This window comes from Mixophyes fleayi, chromosome 11 (genome assembly GCF_038048845.1).
Source record: "Mixophyes fleayi isolate aMixFle1 chromosome 11, aMixFle1.hap1, whole genome shotgun sequence".
Classification (NCBI taxonomy): domain Eukaryota; kingdom Metazoa; phylum Chordata; class Amphibia; order Anura; family Limnodynastidae; genus Mixophyes; species Mixophyes fleayi.
Window position 1 is genome coordinate 90011837 of NC_134412.1, and position 18376 is coordinate 90030212.

An 18376-nucleotide genomic window follows, 5' to 3' on the forward strand; every position below is an offset into this window, starting at 1 on the left:
TTAATGAGTAGAAAAATAAATTCAACATGGTCTGACCAATGATGGGTAAAAACATTATGAAGCATATATAATTCTATAAGGAATTGCACCCTATTAAAATAGTTGTAGAATATACATATATATGATTTCTGACTCACTATGTATGTATCTAATAAGAAAAAAGTATGAGGTATTAGTTTATATTTTGATCAAAACATTTAAGCTTGCAACTCACTGCCACAGGTTCTCATGTATACAAGTAACACTACACTAAAATCTGCTTTAAACAACATTGAAATGCAATAAAGGGCTGGTTTATAAACCACAGTCAAATAGCATATTCACAGTGATACAGTCCAAATAGTGGAACAAGCAGATGTGGTGCCGTTGTTTAAAAAGGGGACGAGATCACAACCAGAGAATTATAGACCTGTAAGCCTGACATCAATAGTGGGGAAACTACTGGAAGGTATTTTAAGGGACAGTATTCAGGATTACTTGGTACGCAATAAAATTATTAGTGGGAATCAACATGGATTTGTGAGGGATAGGTCATGTCAAACTAATCTAATTAGTTTCTACGAGGAAGTTAGTGGGAACTTAGACCAGGGCAGGACAGTAGATGTGGTCTACTTAGATTTTGCAAAGGCCTTTGATACAGTGCCACACAAGAGGTTGGTTTACAAAATAAGGGAACTGGGTCTAGAAATCAAAATTTGTACTTGGATCGAAAACTGGTTAGAGAATAGGGAACAGAGAGTTGTGATAAATGGAACATTTTCTAATTCTTCAAAGGTCTTAAGTGGAGTACCTCAAGGTTCCGTGCTGGGACCACTCCTTTTTAATATATTTATTAATGACCTTGGTGATGGTTTAGAGAGTAAAGTTTCTATTTTTGCAGATGACACTAAACTCTGTAAGGTAATAAAATCAGAGCAAGATGTAGCTTCTCTACAGAGGGACTTAAATAAACTGGAGGATTGGGCGGCTAAATGGAATATGAGGTTTAACACAGATAAATGTAAGGTTATGCATTCAGGGATCAAAAACAAGAACGCAATCTATAAATTAAATGGAATTAATTTGGGAGAATCTATAATGGAAAAGGATTTGGGAGTGCTCGTAGACAGTAGACTTAGCAATAGTGCTCAATGTCAAGCAGCAGCTGCAAGGGCAAACAAAGTATTGGCATGCATAAAAAGGGGCATAGATGCAAGGGAAGACAGTGTAATTTTGCCACTGTATAAATCATTGGTAAGACCTCATCTTGAATATGCAGTACAGTTCTGGGCACCACTCTATACAAAAGATAATTTGGAACTAGAAAGGGTTCAGAGAAGGGCGACAAAATTGATAAAGGGTATGGAGTCATTAAGTTATGAGGAATGGTTAGCCAGTTTAGGCATGTTTACTTTAGAAAAGAGGCATCTAAGGGGAGATATGATTACTATGTACAAATACATTAGGGGTCAATACAGAGAGCTTTCATGGGAACTTTTTACCCCAAGGACCATACACAGGACACGTGGTCATCCCCTAAGGTTAGAGGAGAGGAAATTTCACAACCAGCAAAGGAAGGGGTTCTTTACAGTAAGGGCAGTCAAGATATGGAATTCATTGCCAGGGAAGGTTGTGATGGCAGATTCAATAGATATGTTTAAGAAAGGGTTAGACAAATTTTTAGCGGAAAGGTGTATCCAGGGATACGACCGTTAATTTAAAATAAAGGATAGTAGTGGATATAGGGTAAAATTGGATTGCAATATTGAGTCTGGGGGGATTTTCAAAATTGAAACAGATGGGCGGTTGCCTACTCTGGATTAATTTCAAATATAAGTGCAGGATCGCAGGAGATCCAAAATAGGTTGAACTTGATGGACTGGTGTCTTTTTTCAACCTCATCAACTATGTTACTATGTTACTATGTTAGTAAGGTTTCAGGAGTTCAAGAGAAAGAGAAGGTGGAGCAGCAATACACTGGCATTTGCTTGTTTCCAGGATGTGGTTACATAGGACTGAACCTGGTAAACATCTGCAGGTGCTAGCAAATCACTATCAGCAGTAGTAGGTTGTTAAGACAACCATGTTGCATGGTTAGAAATGCCAAGGAAAGCAGCAAGCTGCTACCGGAGCCTGTAGCTCAGTGCACAGAGGCCTCACTGTTGTAACCCAGAGATCAGCAGTACGCATCCCACATAGGGGTTAAGTGGCATTTTTTTTAGACATAATAATCTTTGTGTCTTTAGCAGCGAAATGTGGAAATAACAATTCACAATAAACAATATTATCACAAAATGTATTCATTATATGTATTAACATACTAACAAGCACAGAAAATATTATGTTTTAATACTTGCACTTAAAGAAATAATTTACTTATCTTAGCAAGGTCTACGTGACCTAGTCTGATAAAAAAAAACGAAACAATAAATTATGCGGTCAATGTCATAAAATGAATAGCAGGATGAGGTCTGAAGTTCAGGAATAAGGAGTATAGACAGGATAAGGGGTATAAATAGGAAAATGTCAGCATAATAAGTCTAATAAAGCCAGAAAAAGAAATAGCGTGACACCTGGTCAAAATCTAAATAAAACGTGGAATTTTATCAAAAGTGCTGAAATAAACATTATACGTAATTAAGAAGGATCTTAATTGGTTTAAGGAGATCATTATGTCATTTTTGGTATGAAAGATATGTATACTAAAAATAGACTCTGTACCTTACAAAACCTTTATGACATTCACGCTGTAACTTGTACCGAATAAACATCTATATTGCATCAAAGACTGTTCATCACCTTAATCAATACCATTCGAATACAACATTAGTGATTGTGTCATTTGGGAAAATAGATGTGATCCTAAACAGCAGGGTGATTAGAGAGAAGTTCTGATTACAAAAACAGGCAAGTTCTCCTGAGATAACGGCTAATATAGCAGGGGACCTGACAGAAGCATTGTTAAGAAAGAGAAATAGTGAAAGAAACTGAAAGAAGAGCACAAAAGCAATCTCATTGTAGCAAAGAGAGCAAGAAATTGTTAAATAAAAAAAGTTACATTAGTTCAACAATTAATGGAGACATTAAGAGAATGCATACAGGAACATCAGAGTGTAACAGAGAGTACACAGGAAAACATAGAGCATCAAATTCTGATGTTAGAAGAAAGAGTCTTTAATTAAATCTTTATGAGTGAGACTTGTAGAGACTAAAAGAAAAATGATCTGACTGTAAAATATAGAGATTGTGAATAAATTATAGTAACATTAGCTCTTATACTCTATACAGATATATAACACTATGCTAACCCAACATGACCTGACCACTTGACAAAATCATAATGCAAATCTATTACACTCTGTACAGCCAAATGACACTACAAGCCCCAACATGACTGCCTGACAGGAATGTAATTCAATCCTTTCATGCTACATAACTACATAAGACATTCCATATACTCATCATGATCGGACTACAGTACACTACACCAATATAACAAAACCTAACCACTGAATATAATTATAGTGCAATTAATTTAAATTCGATTAAGACTTAAAAGATTACATATCCTAACATGATATGACCACCAGATATGATCCCAATAAAATGTTATTAGACTTTAATCAGACAATGTACAGTACAGCCCTTAACATTATCTGTCTCTGGACAATATTATAGTACTATTCTATTAAACCATCTACAGACATAGCACACTGCACCTCCAACCTGACCTGACCACTAGACATGTTCATAATACCATTCTATTACACTATACACAGAGACAAAGGGTACAAACCAACCTATAATTACCTGGCCACTGGACACAATGCTGGTGAGCACAGTGGTTAGCCTTGCTGACTCACAAAGCTTCAGTCATGAGCTCGATTCTGATTAGAGCACTGTGTGCAGTTTGTATGTTCCCCCCAAGGTTGTGTGAGTTTCCTCCAGGTGCTCCGGTTTCCTCCCACAGTCCAAAAGCATAATGGTAGGTTAATTGACTGCTGACAAAATGGACCCTAGTGCGTGTGTGTGTTGGGTAGGGATTTAGAACATAATCTCCAATAAGAAAGGGACTGATCATCATCATCATCAACATTTATTTATATAGCGCCAGCAAATTCCGTAGCGCTTTACAATTGGGAACAAACATTGATAAAACAATACTGGGTAATACATACAGACAGAGAGGTAAGAGAACCCTGCTCGCAAGCTTACAATCTATAGGACAATGGGAGTTAGAAACACAAGGGCATGTGCTACATCATATTGCACAATGGACCAGCTAGAACGCAAAGGTAAAAGTATTGATTGGGGGGGTGTGTTGCAGCGTTGGTCAGAGGGTTGTTGTCTTGCGTTAGCTGTGTAGAGGATGGTAATAGGGTAATCTAGGGAAATTAAGATGGTGGCTGAGGAATATCATAACCTTGTCTGAAGAGGTGGGTTTTCAGTGAACGCTTGAAGGTTTGAAGACTAGAGGAAAGTCTTACTGTGCGAGGGAGCGAATTCCACAATGTGGGTGCAGCCCGGAAAAAATCCTGTAACCCAGAATGGGAGGATGTGATGAGAGTGGAGGAGAGACGTAGATCTTGTGCAGAACGAAGGTGTCGAGTGGGGAGATATTTCGAGACCAGTGAGGAAATGTATGTCGTTGTATGTTAGTAGAAGAATTTTATATTGGATTCATTGAAATACAGGCAGCCAATGTAGAGACTGACAGAGTGGCTCAGCAGAGGAAAAATGGTTAGTAAGGAAAATCAATCTAGCCGCTGCATGCAAAATAGATTGTAGGGGTTCAAGTCTGACTTTGGGAAGATCAGTAAGGAGGGAATGAGATGATGAGTGCATGAATTAATGTTTTTGCGGTGTCTTGTGTCAGAAATGTGCGTATTCTGGAAATGTTCTTTAGGTGTATGTAACATGATTTAGATATAGAGTTGATGTGGGGGATAAATGACAGTTGTGAATCAAGGATTACACCTAGGCAACGAGCTTGCGGGGTGGGATTTATGGTCATGTTATCAACAGAAATTGAAATGTCAGGCAGGAAGCTTCTGTTTTTGGGTGGGAATATTATTAATTCAGTTTTTGAAAGATTGAGTTTGAGTTGGCGAGAAGACATCCAAGATGAAATGGCAGAAAGACAGTCAGTAACGCGAGACAACACAGATGGTGAAAGATCAGGAGAGGATAGATAAATTTGTGTATCATCCACATAGAGATGATACTGAAATCCACAGGAGCTTATTAGTTTTCCAAGAGAAGTGGTGTAGATAGAGAATAGCAGAGGACCTAGGACTGAGCCTTGTGGTACTCCAACTGATAAAGTAAGCGGAGCAGAGGTGGATCCAGAGAAATTAACACTGAAAGAGCGATTAGATAGGTAGGATGAGAACCAGGATAGGACAGTGCCTTCAAGACCTAGGGATTGTAGTGTTTGTATGAGGAGAGAGTGGTCAACAGTGTCAAATGCAGCAGAGAGATCCATGAGAATTAGAAGAGAGTAATGGTTATTATATTTTGCTGTGATCAAATCATTGACAACCTTGGTCAGTGCAGTCTCTGTGGAGTGTTGAGAGCGAAAACCTGACTGAAGAGGATCCAAAAGGTGTGAATGATTACATATTCCCTGTACAGTGCTGCGTAATATGACTGGTGCTATATAAATAAGTGATAATGATAATATTATACTCTACAGGCAAAGGACTCTACACTTCCTGACCTGACCATCGGACGTGATTATAATACAGTTCTATTACACTCCATACAAACACGTCAGCAACTCAAAATAACCTGACCAGTGGACACATTCATAATACAATACATTTATACCATATACACAGTGATTGAAGTGGGCTGGTATACGGTATAATACCATATCACCACTTCTCCTGCTGCCTTCATTGAAAAACTATCATATTCCTTTCACTTACATTTTCCATACCGCTACTTCTATATTTACTTCAACCACTGTATATACAGATATATGAAACCAAACATCCAACATGACCTGACCATTGGACATGATCATATTACAGTTTCAATGCAAGATCTACAGACTTAGGGTGTTATAACATGAGTCTTGGGAAATTACATGCAATTAGCATAACAAACACAAGTTCCAGAATGGGATCATACTCATATGGTGGAATCCATGACTATAAAACAAACTATACGTGTTCTCTCTTTGCCTTATGGGAAGATCTGTTTTGGAACACCATGGACATTACCTGTTTTATTTGTGGTCCATCAACGATTTGATAAAAAATACATTAAGGGACATTTAGGAAAACTGGTTGACAGGCTCATGCTGTGTGACAGAAGACAAGAGAATGGATCCCAGACCTCTCAAGTTCTATCATCTGCATGGGATTCCAGGGACTTCCTTAAATGTTACTTTGAGGATAAAAGTGTGTTTGGAGATGAGCCATTGGTACATTGGTATTAACATTATATACTAAAGATTCATAGCTTGTAGCATCATGACAGTATCATCTGAGTAGGTCAAATATTTAAAAATCATTAATCATTGTGTGATAAGATTCTAGCACATACTGATGAATTTATAGTCAGCTGAGTTTGTGACCATCCTAATGAGAGTCAATGTAAATAGGAGCATAATGAATATAAAAAGAACAGTCAGACATGTTACTATAGGGCTGGAGTTACATATCAGTGGCTCATCCTGTGTGACAGAACACAAGAGAATGAATCCCAAACCTCTCAAGTTCTATCATCTGCACAGCATGGATTCCAGGGTCTTCTTTAACGTTATTGTGAAGATACCGGGTCTTCACTATGCCAGGGAAGTCTACCCAGTACCTTCTAGGATTGTTATGATCACTCAGGCAAATGCAGTTAGAAAGTAAAGCAATACATTTATTGTAATATAAACAATCACTAGATTATTATGTACACACACTGAATAAATGCCAGGCAGGTTTACCATATCATCTGTCCTTTACCCCACTAGCTTAAGGAGGTACAGTAACCTGGATGTCCTGACTTGAAGACCCATATCTCTCAGCTGCATATGAAGGCTCTAGTAGAGAACGACAATTTAAAACCAGATCTTGCACTTTCTATGAATGAAATGACCACCACCTCCCCCCCCCCCCCCCCTGGAGTAGTTTCTTATATCTAACCTCTAATTTTCACAGTCTTTTCCCCTCCCTGGCCAAACCCCTAGGTCTATTTTTCTTAACCATTCGTCAGTGCTGGACTAGGGGGGCTGGAGAGGGGAGTAAAGATGAGCTGTCCTTCCACAGAACCTACCCTGTTAGATGGCCTCGAATGGTGAGAACGATGGACACTAATTAGTTTTCCCACTCCAGTATCTTGCAACCTGATCCTTACCCAAAGCCACCCTGGCTTCACTTTAAGGACAATGAATAATAACCTCACTGCCACATCATCAATATACAATAAACAATATATTTATAATGAGCTACATTATCCACTTTTCTACATGTAATTAGACAATGCAGTTGTAGTCTGTTGAGCTGGGAAACTAAAGGGCTATAAAAAGTATTTGCTATAATCCACATTATGTGAGAAACAGGATGGTTACAAGGTTATCACACGGTTATGTTGAGGAAAACAGTGTGTTTGGAGATGAGTCATTGATATTTATTATGGAGCAGTTGCACATTGCATTGGCAGCAGGTTTGTATTCAGGGTAGATTTTATCCTCAGGTATATCGCATGGTTCTAACATGAGTACCTTATTTATCATGTAGGGATAACCTCATTGTTCCACAGCTATGTGCAATGTGAACAGATAGATTTTAGAGATTGTTAGACTAAACCTTTCATCGATATCAATAGTGATTTGCTTAATGAATTCCATGAAACATTGATCATGCAATTGATTTCAATATGTGACAACTGCAGGGACACACATTATCTTCCCCTGTCCTTAACTCACTTTAATTCTATAATATATTGCATTTGTTTCCTATGTGATTCTTTCTCTGCAGCTAATATTAAAGGACAAACTTTGATTGACATCAGTCTTGGATCCATCATTCATTAACTCTATACAGTCTCTGATTTTTCAAAGAGAATCAAGAGATTATGTTAACCTGTTGTCAGCTCTGCGGACAACAGGTTAACACTGGAATAGCCGCAAAATTCTCTGTAGAGTGTCAGCTCTACAGTCAGCAGGTTACCACTGGTATGGCGAAGAACTCTCTGTAGAATGTCAGCTCTGAGGAGAACAGGTTACTACTGGAATAGCGGCAAAATACTCTGTAGAGTGTCAGCTCTGCAGAAAACAGGTGGAAATGGAACGCAGTCTAACAGATAGGAGAAAACACAGTAGGAGAAAATGGAGCCACGTCTAGCACCTGAGAGGTAACTTAAAGAACAGGCACCAAACATCAGGAGGAGGTGCCTTTTGCATTTTAAGCCAAAATACATAATCCAATATGAAGGGAGCAGTAAGAAAAAATAGATCTGGTCTGTGCATGAAGTTTGCAGGAGGCCAGAATGGAAGGAGCAGTCGTCAGGACCAGTTAAGAGCGCTGGAGATCAGGTGTGCAGCCCGAACGCCCGGCGTGTGACAAAAGGGCACAAACCAACCTAAAATTACCTGGCCATTGGACACTATGCTGGTCAGTATAATGGTTAGCATTGCTGATTGAAGCCCTATCTGTGTGTAGTTTCTATGTTTCCTCCAAGGTTGTGTGAGTTTGCTCCGGTTGCTCCGGTTTCCTTCCACAATACAAAATCATAATGGTAGGTTAACTGAGTGCTGACAAAATGGACCCTAGTGTGTGTGTGTGTGTGTGTGTTGGGAAGGGATTTAGAACATAATCTCCAATACGACAGGGACTGATGGGAATGATTACATATTCCGTGTAGAGTGCTGCGTAATATGACTGGTGCTATATAAATAAATGATGATAATATTATACTCTACAGGCAAAGGACTCTACACTTTCTGACCTGACCACCGGACGTGAATATAATACAGTTCTATTACACTCCATACAAACACGTCAGCAACTCAAAATAACCTGACCAGTGGACACATTCATAATACAATACATTCATACCATATGCACAGTGATTAAAGCGGGCTGGTATACGGTATAATACCATATCACCACTTCTCCTACTGCCTTCATTGAAAAACTATCATATTCCTTTCACTTACATTTTCCATACCGCTACTTCTATATTTACTTCAACCACTGTATATACAGATATATTAAACTAAACATCCAACATGACCTGACATTGGACATGATCATATTACAGTTTAAATGCAAGATCTACAGACATAGGGTGTTATAACATGAGTCTTGGGAAATTACATGCAATAGGATAATATCATACTCATATGGTGGAATCCATGACGATAAAACAAATTATACGTGTTCTCTCTTTGCCTTGTGGTAAGAAACATCTGTTTTGGAACACCATGGACATTACCTCTTTTATTTGTGGTCCATCATCAATTTGATAAAAAAAAATACATTAAGGGACATTTAGGAAAACTGGTTGACAGGCTCATGCTGTGTGACAGAACACCAGAAAATGGATCCCAGACCTCTCAAGCTCTATCATCTGCATGGGATGGATTCCAGGGACTTTCTTAAATGTTAATTTGAGGATAAAAGTGTGTTTGGAGATGAGCCATTGGTACATTGGTATTAACATTATAAAAAGAAGATAAATACTAAAGACTCATAGCTTGTAACTCATGACAGTATCACCTGAGTAGGTCAAATATTTAAACATCATTAATCATTGTGTAATAAGCTTTTAGCACATATTGATGACTTTATAGTCAGCTGCGTTTGTGACTATTCTAATGAGAGTTAATGTAAATAGGAGAATGATGAATATAAACAGAACAGCCAGACATGTTACTATAGAACTGGAGTTTACAGATTAGAGGCTCATCCTGTGTGACAGAAGACAAGAGAATGGATCCCAAACCTCTGAAGTCCTATCATCTGCACGGGATGGATTCCAGGGACTTCCTTAAATGTTATTTTGAGGAAAACTGTGCGTATGAAAAGGAAGCATTGGTATTTATTATGGAGGAGTTACACATTGCATTGGCAGCAGGTTTGTATTCAGGATAGATTTTATCCTTACATGTATTGCATGGTTCTAAGATGAGTACTTTATTTAGCGTGCAGGGATAACCTCATTGTTCCACAGCTATGTGCAATGTGAACAGATAGATTATAGAGATTGTTAGACTTAATCTTTCATCGATATCAATAGCAATTTGCTTAATGATTGCCAGAAAACATCCATCATGCAATCGGTTTCAATATGTGACCACTGCTGGGACACACATTATCTTCCCCTGTCCTTAACTCACTTTAATTCTACAATAAATTGCATTTTTTCTTATGTGATTCTTTCTCTGCAGCTAATATTAAAGGACAAACTTTGATTGACATCAGTCTTGGATCCATCATTCATCAACTCTATACAGTCTCTGATTTTTTCAAAGAGATTACTATACTAAAATTAAGCGAAACCTGCATTTTGGAATTCAACAAATGGCTGAACACACGTACAGGAGCGTTTAGTTGGGGTCATGCATCGAAGGTTGTGACTCAGCTGCAAGGAATCAGGTAAAATATTGTTATAAACATAGAAAATCATAGACGATCAGTTAAAGGGAAACTATAACAAAATGTTACTTAGATAATAACTCCATTAATGGGAGCTACAAGTAAAGTGAATGTACTTTGAGAGACATATTTTGTGAATGAGGTGAAAAAAACCCACTAATACATACTGTATTATATAATGTTATTTACTTAGGGATCAAGAACAAGAAAAAGAAGAAAATGTAAAAATTGCAATTAAACGCATTGTGAAATTTGACCTCAATAAAGAAAATCTCACAGATCCGGTGGTGTTACCACAAGCCGACTGCCTGCTCACAGCATGGTTCCTGGATGCGATTTGTCACAACCAAAATGATTACATCAAAAACCTGAGAAAAATGACAAAGCTGATTAAACCTGGGGGGTACTTTATTCTAATTGGGTGCTTAAACGGCACATATTACACAGCTGGTAAAGAAAGGCTACATATGTTTACCTGTGATGAAAGTTTTATAAGAAAGACCCTCACTGATGAACGATTTGTAATTCTTTCCTGTAAAGTACTTGAAAGTAAAGTAGAGAATAGTCTCACAGATTATAAGCAATTGATTGTCCTTACTGCTGTCAAAGGGAATGTTTAGAATGTGTGATTAGTGCCCATTGGCTGGATGATTCCCTCATAGGCTTCTCAATAGCTGCCAGTTTACCTTAGCTATAGCCCTCAAGCATTTATTTAATCTTGCATAAAGCTTGTATCGTGCTAAATAGTTACAGTTTGGATAACATAACATTAATTGTCAATAAATATTGATTATTTTTTTCTCATTCATATTGAAATATATAAATCATTCAAACTTATAATAAATGAATTTGAAATCATCCAAAATTCAAATAAATATATTGCTAAAGTATTTTGATTTTGAGTTTTCCATTTCATGCCAGGAGTTGGGGGCATTTAATGAGTAGAAATATATATTTAATATGGTCTGACCATAATGGACAAAAATATTAAGAAGCATATATAATTCTATAAAGAATTGCACCACCATAAAATGATTGTAGAACATACTTAATATATAATTTCTGACTCACTCTGTATATATCTAGTAAAATAAAAGTAGGAGGTATTACTTTATATTGTTATCAAAATAGTTAAGCTTGCATTCCACCACCACAGGTAACACTAAACTAAAATCTATGCTTCAAACAACATTGAAATGCAAGAAAGGGCTGTTTTATAAACCACAGTCAAATAACATATACACAGTGAAACAATCCAAATTGTAAGGTTTCAGGAGTGCAAGAGAAAGAGAAGCTGGATCAACACAGTGGCAATTGCTTGATTGCAGAATGCTGTTTATATAGGACTGAACATGGTAAAAGTCTGCAGGTGCTTGCAAATCATTACCAGCAGTAGTAGGTTGTTAAGACAATCAGGTTACAAGGATAGAAATGCAAACAGAGGCCTCACTGCGGTAACACAGAGCTTAGCAATACGAATCCCACATAGGGATTAAGTAGCATTTTTTCGGACATAAGAACTTTTGTGTCTTTAACACCGTGATTGTGTCACTTGGGAAAATAGCTGTCATCCTAAACAGCTGTATCAGGGTGATCAGAAAAAAGTTCTAATGACAAAAACAGGCAAGTTCTCCTGAGATAAGGGCTATTTTAGCAGGGGGCCAGACAGAAGTATTGTTAAGAAAGAGATATGGTGAAAGAAACGGAAAGAAGAGTACAAAAGCAGTCTTATTATAGCAGACAAAGAGAGCAAGTAATTGTTAAACCAAAAAAATTACATTAGTTCACCAATTAATGGAGACATTAAGAGAATGCATAAAGTAACATTAGTGTGTAACAGAGAGTACACAGAAAAATATATTCCATCAAATTCTGATGTTAGAAGAAAGAGAGTCTTTCATTCAATCTTTATGAGTGAGACTTGTAGAGTTTAAAAGAAAAATCATCTGACTGAAAAACATAGAGATTGTGAATGAAATATTGTAACATTAGCTCTTATACTCTATACAGATATATAATACTATGCTAACCCAACATGACCTGACCACTTGACAAGATCATAATGCAAATCTATTACACTCTATAAAGCCAAATGACACTACAAACCCCAGCATGATTGCCTGACAGGATCACAATGCAATCCTTACATACTACGTAAAAAACATTAGACATTCCATATACTCATCGAGTTCTGACTACAGTACACTACACCAATATAACAAAACTTGCCCACTGAATATTATTATAATGCATTATTTTATATTCGATTATGACCTAAGAGATTACATATCCTAACATGATATGACCACCGGATATGATCACAATAAAATGTTATTAGCCTTTATACAGAAATTGTACAGTACAGCCCTTAACCTGTCTCTGGACAATATTATAGTACTATTCTATGAAACCATCTACAGACGTAGCACACTACACCTCCAACCTGACCTGACCACTAGACATATTCATAATACCATTCTATTACACTATACGCACAGACAATGGTGTCACGCTTTGGTAATGGATCCTTTGGGTTGCCTAGATTAGCACTACTCAAGTAAGGAGCGGAGTCTAACGGGGAGACGGTTTTCACCATGGACCTCAGCAAGGTGGATTGGTCTTTGCTGCGTCTGTCTCTCAGGTTGCAGCCCCTACTAAGAGTACCAGGTGAAACCTTAGTGGAATGTGCAGAGATGGTCAGCAATGGCGGACAACACGAGGAGAAGTAGAGGTTAGCAGGTTTCCACTGAAGAAATGGCGGTGAAATACTCTGTAGAGCGTCAGTTCTGCAGACAACAGGTTACCACTGGAATGGCGACAAGTACACTGTGAGTAACGAACTCTGCAACCCGCAGGTTACCACTGGAATGGCGTTGAATTGATATGTACAGTGTCAGCTCCGCGGACAACAGGTTACCACTGGAATGGAGATGAATTCTCTGTAGATTGTCACCTCCGCAGACAAGAGGTTACCACAGGAATATCGCCGAAATAATCTGTAGAGTGTCAGTTCTGCAGTCAGCGGGTTACCACTAGAATGGCGATAAATTGTTCTGTAGAATGACAGCTCTGCGGACAACAGGTTATCACAGGAATAGCAGTGAAATACTCTGTAGAGTGTCAGCTCTGCAGACATCAGTTAGAAATGGAATGCAGTCCACCAGAAAGGAGAAAACACAGTAGGAGGAAATGGAGTCACGTCTAGCACCTGAGAGGTAACTAAAAGAACAGGCACCAAACATCAGGAGGAGGTGCCTTTTGCATTTTGGAGCCAAAATACATAATCCAATATGAAGGGAGCAGTGAGAAGAAATTAGAGATGCTCACTGACCCCCGTGTTTTGGTTTTGGTTTTTGTTTTGGATCGGATCTGGATTACCTTCGTGTTTTGGTTTTGGTTGTACCAAAACCGCCCTTGCGTCTTTTGGCTTTGGCTTCGTTTTGCTTTTTTTTAACAAAATGCCACTTTTTGGGCAAAAATCACGTAATTTATCTATTATTTTGGACCTACATTATTATTAACCTCAATAACACTAATTTCCAGTCATTTCCAGTTAATTTTTAGCACTTCACAGGTCACAATATGATTTTCATATGCTTTTGCCCAAAAGATTGTGCCATAGCTCACCCCCAAATAGTTGCTAGTGTTCAGTGTTTCAACAGAAGTAATCGGCTTTGAATTTATTTTTCAAAGTCTCCACTCACCTTGTATTGTGCCATAGCATTATTAATAGTCCTGGCAATGTTCTTTAAAGTGTAGTGACATTGTACTGTACCATCGATATGGATTCACATCAGTCGAGAACAAACCAGGAGCCTCAAGCAGCTGCTGGCACCAGTCATGATGACAGGAATGCCTCTACGTCATCTGCTAAAGCCTATGTTAAAGACTGAGGTGCATAGTGTTTTTAAAGTGAGGGAAACCAAAATGTAAAAAAACACTATTTTATTTGGTAAATTAAAAAAACACCTGGAATCAAGGCAAAGTTAACTGCAGAAAAAAATTAAATTGCCAACATACCATTACACACGCAGTGGCAAGGAAAGAGTCAGGCCTTTCTGTATGAGTGCTAGTTCTGCAACTTTACTTGAGGCATCTTCTTGTAAGTCATGACGATGCAAGACCTTGCAGCACGGTGCCTTAGCGGTGTTCTTCCACAGTCCTAAAACATACTCGTCGGTTAACTAGCTGCGTTTGTGTGTGTGTCTATGTTAGGATTTTAGACTGTTAGCTCCTAATGGATTAGGGACTGATGTGAGCTAACATAACTTATAACTATATCTTATAACTATCTACATAACTAACCTAACTTATAACTATATCTTATAACTATCTACATAACTAACATAACTTATAACTATATCTTATAACTACCTACATAACTAACCTAACTTATAACTATATCTTATAACTATCTACATAACTAACATAACTTATAACTATATCTTATAACTATCTACATAACTAACCTAACTTATAACTATATCTTATAACTATCTACATAACTAACATAACTTATAACTATATCTTATAACTACCTACATAACTAACCTAACTTATAACTATATCTTATAACTATCTACATAACTAACATAACTTATAACTATATCTTGTAACTATCTACATAACTAACATAACTTATAACTATATCTTGTAACTATCTACATAACTAACATAACTTATAACTATATCTTATAACTATCTACATAACTAACATAACTTATAACTATATCTTATAACTATCTACATAACTAACATAACTTATAATGGTTTCTGCTTAGTTCTCATCTGCTCTGTACAGCGCAGCACAATTACTGGCGCTATATAATCAGCTGCTGCTGATGAGGATGATGACGGGGACGTGCAGGAGATGCTGTCTGAGGCTGGAAAAATTTCTGGACTTTACTGCCATTCTCCAACAGCATGAAGGAGATTGCAGCTGCTACCACAATAATACAATTTGCCCTGTCACCAACTGAAGCAGGAGGTGGTAACAAGGTGGAATTCCACCCTTTGTATGCTTAAGTGGATGGAGGAACAGCGAAAGGCCATCCACGCTTACTCTACACCCCATGGGAAAAAAGGGGGAATGTATTATATTACACGTCACAGGCAAAGGACTCTACACTTCCTGACCTGACCACCGGACGTGATTATGATACAGTTCTATTACACTCCATGCAAACACTTCAGCAACTCAAAATAACCAGTGGACACATTCATAATACAATATATTTATACCATATACACAGTGATTGAAGCGGGCTGGTATATGGTATAATACCATATCACCACTTCTCCTAATGTCTTCATTGAAAATCTATCATATTCCTTTCCCTTACATTTTCCATACTGCCACTTCTATATTTACTTCAACCACTGTATATACAGATATATGAAACCAAACATCCAACATGACCTGACCATTGGACATGATCATATTACAGTTTCAATGCAAGATCTACAGACATAGGGTGCTATAACATGAGTCTTGGGAAATTACATGCAATTAGCATAACAAACACAAGTTCCAGAATGGGATCATACTCATATGGTGGAATCCATGACTATAAAGCAAACTATACGTGTTCTCTCTTTGCCTTATGGGAAGATCTGTTTTGGAACTCCATGGACATTACCTGTTTTATTTGTGGTCCATCAATGATTTGATAAAAAATACATTAAGGGACATTTAGGAAAACTGGTTGACAGGCTCATGCTGTGTGACAGAGGACAAGAGAATGGATCCCAGACCTCTCAAGTTCTATCATCTGCATGGGATGGATTCTAGGGACTTCCTTAAATGTTACTTTGAGGATAAAAGTGTGTTTGGAGATGAGCCATTGCTACATTGGTATTAACATTATAAAAAAAAGTTAAATACTAAAGATTCATAGCTTGTAGCATCATGAGAGTATCATCTGAGTAGGTTAAATATTTAAACATCATTAATCATTGTGCGATAACATTTTAGTAAATACTGATGAATTTATAGTCAGCTGTGTTTGTGACTATTCTTATGAGAGTTAATGTAAAGAGGAGCATGATGAATATAAACAGAACAGCCAGACATGTTACTTTAGGGCTGGAGTTACAGTTCAGAGGCTCATCCTGTGTGACAGAAGACAAGAGAATGGATCCCAAACCTCTCAAGTTCTATCATCTGCACAGCATGGATTCCAGGGACTTCCCTAAATGTGATTGTGAAGATACCGGGTCTTCTGGCCCAATGCTACCCACTACACACTGGCTGGCCACCCACGGGTGCCTCACTATGCCAGGGAAGTCTACCCAGTACCGTCTATTCGTATAGTCACTCAGGCAAATGCAGTTAGAAAGTAAAGCAATACATTTATTGTAATATAAACAATTACTAGATTACTATGCACACACAGTAAATAAATGCCAGGCAGGTTTACCATATCATTTGTTTGTTACCCCACTAGCTTAAGGAGCTATACTCACCTGGATGTCCTGACTTGATGACCCATGGATCACTCTCAGCTGCATCTAGTAGAGAGCGACAACTCAAAACCAGATCTTGCACTTTCAATGAATGAAATCCCAGAATGACCACCACCTCCCCCCATGGAGTGGCTTCTTATATCTAGGGTCTAATTTCCACATTCATTTCCACTTCCTTGGCAAACCCCTGGGTCTATTCTTCTTAACCATTGGTCAGTGCTGAACAAGGGGGGGTTGGAGAAGGGATTGAAGATGAGTTGTCCTTCCACAGAACCTACCCTGTCTCGAATAGTCTGGTGAGAACAATGGACACTAATTAGTTTTCCCACTCCAGCATCTTGCAACGTGATCCCTACCCATAACCCCCCTGGCTTCACTTTAAGGACAATGAATAATAACCTCACTGCAACATCATCAATATACAGTAAACATTATCTATAAGATGAGCTACAATGTCCCCTTTTCCCCATGTAATTAGACAATGCAGTTGTAGTCTGTTGAGCTGGGGAAGAAAAGCAAGGGCTATAAAAGTATTTGCTATAATCTACATTATGTGAGAAACAGGATGGTTACAGGGTTATCACACTCGTTTCGAAAGTTATTTTGGGGAAAACTGTGTTAAAAGAGGAATCATTGGTATTTATTATGGAGCAGTTGCACATTGCATTGGCAGAAGGTTTGTATTCAGGATAGATTTTATCCTCAGATATATTGCATGGTTCTAAGATGAGTACCTTATTTAGTGTGCAGGGATAACCTCATTGTTCCACAGCTATGTGCAATGTGAACAGATAAATTTTAGAGATTGTTAGAGTAAACCTTTCATCGATATCAATAGTGATTTGCTTAATGATTGCCAGAAAACATCCATCATGCAATTGGTTTCAATATGTGACCACTGCTGGGACACACATTATCTTTCCCTGTCCTTAACTCACTTTAATTCTATAATAAATTTCATTTTTTCCTATGTGATTCTTTCTCTGCAGCTAATATTAAAGGACAAACTTTGATTGACATCAGTCTTGGATCCATCATTCATCAACTCTATGCAGTCTCTGATTTTTTCAAAGAGATTACTATACTAAAACTAAATGACACCTGCATTGTGGAACTCAACAAATGGCTGAACACCCGTACAGGAGCGTTTAGTTGGGGTCATGTATCGAAGATTGTGACTCAGCTGAAGGGAATCAGGTAAAACATTGTTATAAACATAGAAAATCATAGAGGATGAGTTAAAGGGAAACTATAACAAAATGTTACTTAAATAATAACTCAGCAAATGGGAGCTACAAGTAAAGTGAATGTACATTGTAAGACATTTTTTGTGG

The 18376-nt window shown here is 37.8% G+C and overlaps 1 protein-coding gene across 1 annotated transcript; it reads left to right on the plus strand.

The window, feature by feature from the left end:
• The first annotated feature begins 9870 nt into the window (after window positions 1–9870).
• Window positions 9871–11467, plus strand: LOC142107825 (nicotinamide N-methyltransferase-like). The gene is made up of 3 exons (XM_075191448.1): window positions 9871–10056; window positions 10370–10577; window positions 10771–11467. The coding sequence occupies exons 1-3, from the start codon at window positions 9912–9914 to the stop codon at window positions 11195–11197; spliced, it is 780 nt and encodes a 259-aa protein (XP_075047549.1). The 5' UTR covers window positions 9871–9911; the 3' UTR covers window positions 11198–11467.
• Window positions 11468–18376: the final 6909 nt, after the last annotated feature.